This window comes from Leucoraja erinacea, chromosome 6 (genome assembly GCF_028641065.1).
Source record: "Leucoraja erinacea ecotype New England chromosome 6, Leri_hhj_1, whole genome shotgun sequence".
NCBI classification, from domain to species: Eukaryota; Metazoa; Chordata; class Chondrichthyes; order Rajiformes; family Rajidae; genus Leucoraja; species Leucoraja erinaceus.
In genome coordinates, this window is record NC_073382.1 from 46,477,526 (window position 1) to 46,489,875 (window position 12,350).

A 12,350-nucleotide genomic window follows, 5' to 3' on the forward strand; every position below is an offset into this window, starting at 1 on the left:
AATTATCATTAATTATCCTTTTTATTTCATTGCGGTCTTTGATATCAAGTGACAAATCTCAACATCCTGCAAGCCCCCAAAAAATATTGAGTATATCTCCTATTGTTTACCAAGCTTGAAATTGTGTGGTAGAACTAACTAAATCCCTCCTGCAGATCTCGTATAGGTCACAAGTACATAGACAGTTTCTGCCATAAATTGCTTTGCAGATCAGAATCTCTGATGTCAGTACCACTGACATACTAACCAAGTATAAAACCTACTTGCTGTTGACCCAAATCAAGTTTTGTAATTACTTTCAGTGGTGCTCGCCATCCTATAGTAAATCTTCCAAACCCACACAAAATCATCTAACATCCAATAATAGGCCATTTAGAACAGAGACGAGGAAACACTTTTTCTCACAGAGAGTGATGAGTCTGTGGAATTCTCTGCCTCAGACGGCGGTGGAGGCAGGTTCTCTGGATGCTTTCAAGAGCTAGATAAGGCTCTTAAAATTAGCGGAGTCGGGGGATATGGGGGGAAGGCAGGAACGGGGTACTGATTGGGGATGATCAGCCACGATCACATTGATTCTGGCTCGAAGGGCCGAATGGCCTACTCCTGAACCTATTGTCTATTGTCTATTGTCTATTTTGGACTAGGTAATTACTGATGTCAGCATCATATTGGATTTCTCAGTGTGGAAACCTATTTGTACCAAGATCCCGAGTACAAATTTGGCACATGCTGGTTAGTATGTCTGGATCAATCAGTACCAGAGACATGAATCAAATAAATAATCTGGGATCCTAATCCTTTATTGTTATTGTATATATTATCCATGAATGAACTAATTACTCTTAACTGCCAATCAACACCCAACCCTTCTTCATACTTGCTGTTGGGAATACGTGGATTTATGTGATGAAGGCATTCACTGGCTTTGCTCACCCAACTTACTCAGCTGGAAATTTCTAGACATATCGCAGTTACAACTTCCAGCATCAAATCGACTATAATTCACTTAGTTTGTGTATACAGTCTTCCAGGTTCAGAGAAAGTGATAATGTGGAGAATTCTAGTAGGTGGTGATGAGGGGCAGGAATATTTCCCCTATGATTCACTTTTTATTGTTTGGAAATTTTAAACCAGTAGGGGTTATGATTACCACCTTACCTTTCATGGTGCTTGGATGACCAATGGAGAAGGAAATCCCAAAATTGAACTTAAATTAATAGTTGGAATTTTCGTACTGAAGAAATTAAGGGAAATTTTCACTGGGAAAGTACTTAAGAACAATTTTACATTCCACAGTCATTGATGCTGCCCTCCTTGTGGTTTCTGAACAAACGGTGAAGGAACAAAGATCTCAAACTGAATACATGTTGATCTATCTTCCCAAAATGGATCCTCTAGAATCATCTCCGGTATTAAACAATTTATATTATTGTTCTTGTTGCAATTTAATTTATTTTCTTCTACTTTTAATGCGGTTTTTGTTTCATTTCTGAAGTGAATCATTCCCTAGATAACTACAGCCTTGTTTAGCTTCTTGAAAATAGCCATAATTCTGAAGTAATCCTCGATTAAAATGTAAGTCACTTATTGGAGCACCAAGCATCATGGAGTCATAGTGACACAGTTAATTTCAAATCATATGGTCAACTAATATTCACTGCAAGGAATTTATAATGGTGTTCAGTGGCCATCATTCAGGATAAACTATTGGTGACGTTTTTATTCTCAAACGTCAGGCCTTTGGAGGCCAAAAGTACCATCTTCGTTATTGTCCAGGCCAGTGCTAACAGTTTCCTCCATCTAGTGATAAAACCAAGCACAATTCAGATTGATGTCCTACATTGAAGATTCATTTACAAAGTAAGTTATCAAGTTACTTGACAAAACATGCAGCTGACTATTGATATTTTGAAAGGATGCTATAAGCAACCTCTTAATTTTCCAAACTAGTGTAGAGGTTCAGACCTCAATAGATCTTGCAAATTATTTTTGAAACAAATGCCTTCGTGTCCTTGCCTTATCTGCACATTTCTGCAATGACCTCGGCAGGAATGATGTCCTCAGCAGGAATGTAGCTCTTGTCAAAATATCAGACTAGGAATTGTGGAGACATTATAAACTGTAGTCATTATCCCTTATAATCCCGACCCTGAGAGGTCCAGGGCACCTGATGAGACCCAAGCAAAGGACAACTGTGGGGAGGGGATGGATTGGGGAGAGAGGGCATCTTTTCCTTTCTGGGATTATATATATATATATATATAGGACACTCCCTGCAAAAAATAATATATTTTTACTTTTCAATGGAGCACCCTATTTAAAGAAGCTGAGAGAGTTTAAGTAATCATAAGTGCAAAATAAATCATTCTTTGGTCTTGATCTTGAATTTCACTTTGATGCGTTGAAAAGGTGTAGAGGGAAAAGGGCCAAATGTGGGCAGGTGTGACTGGCGTAAAGGTCCAGGTCAAGTTGGGCCAAAGGGTCTGTTATCCTGCTGTATGACTCTGACTATACCTCAAGACTCCCAACCCTTCCACAACTGATAAAGTTAGTATGATAATGGCAGAAATAACACTATCAATCATCAGGTGGCTATTGAAACTATCCGATAAAATCCTGGAACATGAATGGGTCCATTGTGGAAGAGAAAGATTGGAGTTAACAGTTATGGATCAGTCTGGTTAGTGGTTGGAGACATATGGTTGTTTGGATTAGTTTAGAGATACAGCATGGAATCAGGCCCTTCGGCCCACTGGGTCCACACCAATCACCGATCACCCGTTAACATAAGTTCTATGTTATCCCACTTTCTTATTCACTCGCTACACATTAGAGGCCAATTAATATACAAACTCGCACATATTTGGCATGTGGAAGGAAACTGGCATACCCGGAGGAAACCCATGCGTTCACAGTGTGGGCGGCATGGTGGCGCATCGGTAGAGTTGCTGCCTTACAGCGCCGGAGACCCAGGTTCGATCTCCACTACGGGTGCTGTCTGTACAGAGTTTGTACGTTCTTCCCGTGACCGTGTGGGTTTCCTCCCACACTTCAAAGACGTACAGTATGTAGGTTAATTGGCTTGGTGTATGTGTAAATTGTCCCCAGTGTGTGTAGGATGGTGTTAATGTGTGGCGATCGCTGGCTGGCATGGACTTGGTGGGCCGAAGGGCCTGTTTCCTTACTGTATCTCTAAACTAAACTTAAAAAATGAGTGTGCAAACTCCACACAGACAACACCCTAAGTCAGGATCGAACCTGGATCTCTGGCATTGTGAGGAAGCAGCTCTACCAGCTGCGCCGCTGTGCTCCCATTCTGTCTTCTTTTAGGGATTATTTTTGGCTCTTGCAGGAGATTACGGCTGCAGGGGGAAGGGGCTATGTCTTCTTGTGATGCTCCAGACACCTTGAGTTTGGGAAATTCTAAAAGACTAGATGGGTGTTTCCAACTCAATGTTTTCATATGTCCTTATAATTGCATGAAGAATAGTAAAAATTCCTTATGGTAGGAATTTAATTAAATAGTTATATGTTCATTAAATGGAAGTCATGTAGTCTAAATCACAAGATTTACTGGGGGAAGAGGGCAATTCAGCCTATTGAATGATTGAATTGATTGAAAGATACAGTAGAAAACTAGCTATTCAGCCCGCCAAATACATACTAACTATCGATCACCCCTTCACACTATTTCTATGTTATCCCGCTTTTGCATTCATTCCATACACACCAGGGGTTAATTTACAGGGGGCAATTAATCTATAAACCTCCACATCTTTGGCATGTGGAAGGAAACCAGAGCACCCCGAGGAAACCCACGTGGTTACAGGAAGAACGTGCAAACACCACAAGGACAGCACCCAAAGTCAGGATTGAACCCAGCTCTCTGACGCTGAGGCAGCAGCTCAAGCAGCTGTGCTCCAGTTATTTTTCCAGAAGAAAATATAACGCCGCATTAATTAAACCCCCCCCCCCCCCCCCCCCCCCCCCCCCCCCCCCCCCCTATTTTGAAACTAAATCCTTATTTCGCTTTTTTTTGCATAGCCTACTTGTAAGCCCATTCTATGTGTTGAAGATTAAGTATTACTGAGCATATTTTCAGCTGTCTTTAGCATTTCATATTCAGTCAAGTAACACTAGGAAATGATAATATGAATGAAAAGTAATAATATGAATGAATGAGTGAAGAAAGCGAATGGCGTTGGCATTTATAACAAGAGGAGTTGAGTATAGGAGCAAAGAGGTCCTTCTGCAGTTGTACAGAGCCCTAGTGAGACCACACCTGGAGTATTGTGTGCAGCTTTGGTCCCCTAATTTGAGGAAGGACATTCTTGCTATTGAGGAAGTGCAGCGTAGGTTTACAAGGTTAATTCCCGGAATGGCGGGATTGTCATATGCTGAGAGAATGAAGCGGCTGGGCTTGTACACTGGAGTTTAGAAGGATGAGAGGGAATCTCATCGAAACAGATAAGATTGTTAAGGGTTTGGACACGCTAGAGGCAGGAAACTTGTTCCCGATGTTGGGGGAGTCCAGAATCAGGGGCCACAGTTTAAGAATAAGGAGTAAGCCATTTAGTACGGAGACGAGGAAACACTTATTCTCACAGAGAGTTGTGAGTCTGTGGAATTCTCTGCCTCAGAAGTCGATGGAGGCAGGTTCTCTGGATGCTTTCAAGAGAGAGCTAGATAGGGCTCTTAAAAATGGCGGAGCCAGGGGATATGGGGAGAAGGCAGGAACGGGGTACTGATTGGCGACGATCAGCCATCATCACATTAAATGGCGGTGCTGGCTCGAAGGGCCGAATGGCCTACTCCTGCACCTATTGCCTATTGTCTATTCTCTATTGTCTAAAAGTATATATGAAACATTCAACTTAATTTTTTGCAGATATTGGTTGATGAAAATCAAACCCAAAGTCAACTCTGTTTGGATGGCAACAATTCAACAAGAAGAATATTTTCTATGTATAATGCCAGTGGTATGAGTTCAGATATTTGTGATTTAAATTTATTTTAAAACATAATCTTTATAGTATAACAGTAACACTTTTCTTGTATCAGATTTTAACTAAATTATGTCTTATAAAATTTGCTTTGAACAAATCACCTTAACGTGCAATATAATTTAGAATTTCAGATTAATATCTTCAAAGTGGAAGTTAATGTTTTGGACACTATAACTCTGAAAGTAATCGTGAATATTTCTGGAAATATATCTTGTCATTGGAGTTTTAAGAGCAACAGAATTCAATGTAATGTGAGCAGTTGCACGTTGCACAGGTATTTTCTTTAATTTCTTAACAATATATTTTCTCATTCAGTAAACGTTGTTATATGGTATTCTTCATTTAAAAATTTGAACTGAGCAAAAGTTAGAAGCCCAAAATATTGGTTCTACAAATAACATGATTTATAATAATAGGAATAAGTCATTCATTCCTTGAAGTCTGTTCTTCCCATTTAAAGAGATTGGGGTTGATCTATGGCCTGACTCCACAAAGCTGTCATGGTTCCATTGTCTTTAAGGTCATTAGCTAATAAAAACCTAACTATCCGAGTGCATATTAATCTGTTTTACAATTCATTTAAAGTACAACGGCCATTTCTCACGTGTGCCTGGTACACTATGGAAAATTGATTTGGAGGTCCCCATGCATTTGATGTGATGGAGGGCTATGTGAGTGTATGTTAAGGGCCACACTACTGTCGGGAAGACATCATAATCACACTTCCCAATCCTCATAGCTCTCACAGTATACAAATTATTTTTTTTGCAAGCCTTTATGCACAGATCCCACTGCTCCCACACCTGATCTTCCCTCCATCCAGATTCCAGAATGGTTATTGGAAAAGGGTCAAATTACACAATCTTGACCATCAGAATTGTGCTTAGAAACCCTCAATGTTGGCTGGTCCATCTAACCATAGGACAAGAGTTGGGGTGAACTGGGGAACATTCAAAAGGTGACATGTTGGCAGCATGGTGCAGCAAGATAAATAATATATCTGCGAGGGATCAGCAGACTTGCATGCTACAGAACCACAGTCATATCTACTGGGTATATTCTCAGCGATCCCCGTAATCTGCGGAGGGCAGGGTTCTTTATTGTTAATTCAATTTAAATTTTTGCTGCATTTATTTATTGAAAAATGTCAAATGCATGATAGGAACTAAGTAAACGTTATGATCAAAATGAAATCGAATTTGACGAGAAAATGTAATAGCACATAAAAAATCTCTGAAATCAAGGCATTTAATTTGTGTGATTTTTTGCTGTTGGCCGAACAACAATCTTTCATGTATTCCAACCTACATGTCATATTCAGGTTCTATTTTAGTTTAGTTTAGAGATACAGCGCGTAAACAGGCTCTTCAGCCCACCGGATCCGCGCCAACCAAGGAACCCCGCATATTAACACTATTATTCATACTATCCTAGGGCCAGTTTTTACATTTGTAGCTTTTCAACGAGATCTCACTAAGTTTCTGATTTCATCTTCTGTCCAAAGAGAAGAGGGAAGTACATCCAAAAATAATAATGCAGCAACAAAGAAAAGTTGAAATAATTACATTGCCAAATAGGTAAAGCGATTAATTAACTGTTAATAACTTGATCTAATTTTTACTTTTCTTTACAGTCAAGTTATGAATTTCAATATTTCCCGAGTCAGGGAAAGGCATGCAGGAATATATACTCTCACATTTGAAAGCGGAAACTCAAATAGTACAGTCAACTTTCTAGTTCTTGTTAAAGGTGAGTAATGAAATAATTAAATATAATTCCAAGTGTGTGAAGAACTAATGGCTATTGTTCATCCACAGTCCCGGATCAATACTATTCAACTTCTCCAATTTATTTTCCTACATTTTGGGTAATATTGAGAAGGAAATACATATTAACATATCTGTGATAAGAAAGTGGTGGTTTGAAATTCTACTTGAGGATTTGAGCATGAAATCTAAGATGACATTTTTGTTCAGTACTCAAGATATAACTGAGGAGACTAGTACCATCCTTAAACATCTATACCTGGACTTTTAGAGAAGGGAAACATCACAAATAAACTAAAATATTAGTGGGAAGAAGTTATGACTGAAATACCCATTCCTGGGTTTGAGTACTGCACCTAAGCTGGCATTTCTGTTCAATACTGAAAGTGTGCCTCATTACTGGATGTTTTGCCTTTGGGTGAAACATGAATTGAGGTTTGATCTGATTGTTCAAGACATAGAAACGTAGAAACATAGAAAATAGGTGCAGGAGCAGGCCATTCGGCCCTTCAAGCCTGTACCGCCATTCAATATGATCATGGCTGATCATCCAACTCGGTATCCTGTACCTACTTTCTCTCCATACCCCCTGATCCCTTTAGCCACAAGGGCCACATCTAACTCCCTCTTAAATATAGCCAATGAACTGGCCTCAACTACCTTCTGTGGCAGAGAATTCCACAGATTCACCACTCTCTGTGTGAAAAAAGTTTTTTTCTCATCTCGGTCCTAAAAGATTTCCCCTTATCCTTAAACTGTTACCCCTTGTTCTGGACTTCCCCAACATCGGGAACAATCTTCCTGCATTTAGCCTGTCCAACCCCTTAAGCATTTTGTAAGTTTCTATAAGATCCCCCCTCAATCTTCTAAATTCTAGCGAGTACAAGCCGAGTCTATCCAGTCCTGACATCCCAGGAATCAGTCTGGTGAACCTTCTCTGTACTCCCTCTATGGCAAGAATGTCTTTCCTCAGATTAGGAGACCAAAACTGTACGCAATACTCCAGATGTGGTCTCACCAAGACCCTGTACAACTGCAGTGGAACCTCCCTGCTCCTATATAATTTTGCTATTAATGCTAACAGACGCAGATGATGAGAATTAAAATTGATCTTCTTTGGGTATAACGAAAGGACTGCACCTCTACACTTGCGATGTGAGTCATGGTGGATGCCATATTGATAAAGGCACTAGCTCAGACATACAGGTGGCTTCTGGTGACAGGTATGACTGGATAATCATGATGTTACATGACAACAGATCTACAGGTCATGTACCATCTTAAATCAATGCATCAGCATACACAATTAACAGAAGGTAGAAATTCTCAGCAATTTCTCAGAAGGATTATTAATTGGTTACAGGTTTTTTTGTTAACGTCTTCTTTCTGTTTCTCCGCTGCCATCCACCAAGAGCCCTCATACCACATATTTTTACTTGTATAATGGCTTGATTGTACTCATGGATAGTATGTTCTGACTGGACAGCACGCACATAGTTTTTCATTGTATTTCGGTACATGTGACAATAATAAACCAATACCTTCCGTCCAGTTGGCTCGGGCTCCTTAGCTGTACTAATATGGTGCAGATCTGCCTCATTACTGTCTTCACTTTCACTATATTCCTGATCTTCTCTTCCTAGATAAGTTTCAATTCTTGTTAATATGACACAAAAATAACACTGAAATGAGATAGTGACATGGGAGAGGGGAGTGAAGAAGGAGGAAGGAAAATTGAAAGGTCCTTGCGCACACCCTCTGCAGCGTGCAAATAAAAAAAGTTTCAGGTTGATCGAGAAGTGGGATGTGAGTAAGAGGATTAAGAATAGGTGATACCATCATCATTAATGTTTCAGGCTAACAGTGGACATGGTTCCGGTAATGGACTTCCCAGTTCTGGTCAGTACAGTCTTCTCCATAACTGTATGTGGGCATGTGTACATCCTTCTCCCTTTTCTCTTTGTTCGTGATGAATTCAGTTATTTAATACTTTGTCTTGCAAAAAAGACAGAAGTATGCCAGTGAACATTGTACAATTTGGGTGATGTGGTAGTAAAGGTTAAACAGATAGAAGTGTGTGCAGGTGGAAGGATTCACTTTGAGTATTAAGTTAGTGATTGTGATGTGAAGCATGTGAATTTGGGTATGATTCCTGATTGAAAACTAGAATGGTGAATTGAAGAGTGAATGTGGACAATGGCATGTTTGGCAGGAAGATGTTTTCACACATCTTAACCATGAATGTGAGGTTCTTCAACATCTTGTAGCACCAAATCCCGCAGGGCTTTCATGATTATCCGTTGCCTTCTGAATGTGTACTTTCATAATCTTAAAGACTTTTAATTAGGTAATCATTCAGCATTCTCTTATAGGTAATCATTCAGCATTCTCTTTTCCAGAGAACAGAGATGTTGCATGTCCAATCTTTATTGGTGTATTACTTAAAGTAGTATTAAAATTATTTCCCTGCTTTGTCCAAGAAGTATGGAAATGAGAGGCACTGCATTGTTATGTATATGGATACTGGCATATCCCTTGGTTCCTCTACCCAAGGCAGTAACTTAAGGGCCTGTCCCACTTGGCCGTCATTTATGCAACAGGCCGGTAGTGACTGACGCCGTGCGGTTGTGTGCGTCATCATGCCTCCGCACAGCCACCTGGAGCGCGTGACGTCATTTGAAGATAGACACAAAATGCAGGAGTAACTCAGCGGGACCGGCAGCATCTCTGGAGAGAAGGAATGGATGATGTTTCGGGTCGAGACTCTTCTTCAGTCTGAAGAAGGGTCTCGACCCGAAACGTCACCCATTGCTCCTCTCCAGAGATGCTGCCGGTCCCGCTGGGCTACTCCAGCAATTTGTGTCTATCTCCAATCGTCTTCACCCCGCTCTGAGAGTAGGAGTGGGGGCGGATCTGGAGTGTGAGCCCCAGGCCGAACTCAGTGATCGTTTGCCTGCTTCTGCTGCTGTTAGAGGTGAGACATTGCACCGTGCCAACGTCTTGGGCCTGTTCCACTTTGGGCGTCAGTTACACGACAGGCCTGTGGTGCGCAAAGATTTAATGCAGGACGAAGTCCACACTCCTCCACACCACTCCACACCACTCCATGCGCCCGTCCAGCGCTACCCACGCGCTACCCACACGCTAGCAGGTCGCGTAAATGGCTCGCGAATGAACGCCAAGTGGGACAGGCCCTTTACTTTCTGAAGAGTGTTGAACCTCTTCCCAGTACTTCTGCATACTAATTTTCAAATGCTCATTTTGAAAGTATATTAATATTTCCTGAATTTTGTTGATGCCTCTGAATGAACTATAATTCCCAATTTACCAACAAAGTGTACAAAATCATGAAAGGAATAGATTGGGTAGGGTAGACGCACAGTCTCTTGCCCAGAGTAGGGGAATTGAGAGCCAGAGGACTTTAAGGTGGGGGACGAAAGATTTAAATTGGAACCCGAGGGTTAACTTTTTCACACAAAGTGTGGTGGGTGTAAGATGGGTGTATGAAACCAGCTGCCGGGGGAGGTAGTTGAGGCACGTACTATCACAACACTTAGGCAGGTACATGGATAGGACAGGTTTAGAGGGGTATGGGTCAAACACAGGCAGGTGGGACTAGTGTAGATAGGACATGTTGGTCGATGAGGGCAAGTTGATCCAAAAGACCTGTTTCCATGCTGTATGGCTCTATGACCCTAAAGGATAAAAAAAAGTGGACAAAGCTATGTTGCCCAATGAAACCATCCATTCTGAACCTATAAAGTATAGTGCTTTTGAAATGTGAAAAGGAAGATATTAATGTGAGTTCACATGTATCAATTATATTTAGAGAACAAAAGTACAAGAGGATAGTAAATATGCCATAGTTTCACAAAGCTGTTGATGGACAACATCAGGAGCACGGTAAACAGTTCTGAGTACGAGAGCCTATTATAACCATATAACCATATAACAATTACAGCACGGAAACAGGCCATCTCGGCCCTACAGGTTCGTGCCGAACAACTTTTTTTCCCTTAGTCCCACCTGCCTGCACTGATACCATAACCCTCCATTCCCTTCTCATCCATATGCCTATCCAATTTATTTTTAAATGATACCAACGAACCTGCCTCCACCACTTCCACTGGAAGCTCATTCCACACCGCTACCACTCTCTGAGTAAAGAAGGTCCCCCTCATGTTACCCCTAAACTTCTGTCCCTTAATTCTGAAGTCATGTCCTCTTGTTTGAATCTTCCCTATTCTCAAAGGGAAAAGCTTGTCCACATCAACTCTGTCTATCCCTCTCATCATTTTAAAGACCTCTATCAAATCCCCCCTTAACCTTCTGCGCTCCAGAGAATAAAGACCTAACTTATTCAACCTTTCTCTGTAACTTAGTTGTTGAAACCCAGGCAACATTCTAGTAAATCTCCTCTGTACTCTCTCTATTTTGATGACATCCTTCCTATAATTGGGCGACCAAAATTGTACACCATACTCCAGATTTGGTCTCACCAATGCCTTGTACAATTTTAACATTACATCCCAGCTTCTATACTCAATGCTCTGATTTATAAAGGCTAGCATACCAAAAGCTTTCTTTACCACCCTATCTATATGAGATTCCACCTTCAAGGAACTATGCACGGTTATACCCAGATCCCTCTGTTCAACTGTATTCTTCAATTCCCTACCATTTGCCCTGCCAAGGTGTAGCACCTCACATTTATCAGCATTAAACTCCATCTGCCATCTTTCAGCTCATTTTTCCAAATGGCCTAAATCACTCTGTAGACTTTGGAAATCCTCTTCATTATCCACAACACCCCCTATCTTGGTATCATCTGCATACTTACTAATCCAATTTACCACACCTTCATCCAGATCATTGATGTACATGACAAACAACAAAGGACCCAACACAGATCCCTGAGGCACCCCACTAGTCACCTGCCTCCAACCCGATAAACAGCCATCCACCATTACCCTCTGGCTTCTCCCATTCAGCCACTGTTGAATCCATCTTGCTATTCCTGCATTTATACCCAACAGTTGAACCTTCTTAACCAACCTTCCATGAGGAACCTTGTCAAAGGCCTTACTAAAGTCCATAGAGACAACATCCACTGCTTTACCCTCGTCAATTTCCCTAGTAACCTCTTCAAAAAATTCAAGAAGATTAGTCAAACATGACCTTCCAGGCACAAATCCATGTTGACTGTTCCTAATCAGACCCTGTTTATCCAGATGCTTATATATATTATCTCTAAGTATCTTTTCCATTAATTTGCCCACCACTGAAGTCAAACTAACAGGTCTATAATTGCTAGGTTTACTCTTAGAACCCTTTTTAAACAATGGAACAACATGCGCAGTACGCCAATCCTCGGGGACTATTCCCGTTTCTAATGACATTTGAAATATTTCTGTCATAGCCCCGGCTATTTCTACACTAACTTCCCTCAATGTCCTAGGGAATATCCTGTCAGGACCTGGAGATTTATCCACTGTTATATTTTTCAAAAGTGTCAGTACTTCTTTTACTTTGAACCTCATAGTATCCATAGCTACTCTACTAGTTTCCCTTACCTCAC

General features: G+C 40.9%; 2 protein-coding genes across 2 annotated transcripts in view; both read left to right on the forward strand.

The window, feature by feature from the left end:
* LOC129698055 (uncharacterized protein K02A2.6-like) overlaps nt 1-12,350 on the forward strand; it is a 198,828-nt gene that overhangs the window by 125,326 nt on the left and 61,152 nt on the right. The window lies entirely within an intron of this gene.
* flt3 (fms related receptor tyrosine kinase 3) overlaps nt 1-12,350 on the forward strand; it is a 61,697-nt gene that overhangs the window by 8,428 nt on the left and 40,919 nt on the right. The window contains exons 2-5 of the mRNA XM_055636896.1: nt 1,297-1,409; nt 4,889-4,979; nt 5,130-5,280; nt 6,640-6,755. Of these exons, the coding sequence (XP_055492871.1) occupies nt 1,297-1,409; nt 4,889-4,979; nt 5,130-5,280; nt 6,640-6,755 (471 nt within the window). The remainder of the gene's footprint in view (nt 1-1,296; nt 1,410-4,888; nt 4,980-5,129; nt 5,281-6,639; nt 6,756-12,350) is intronic.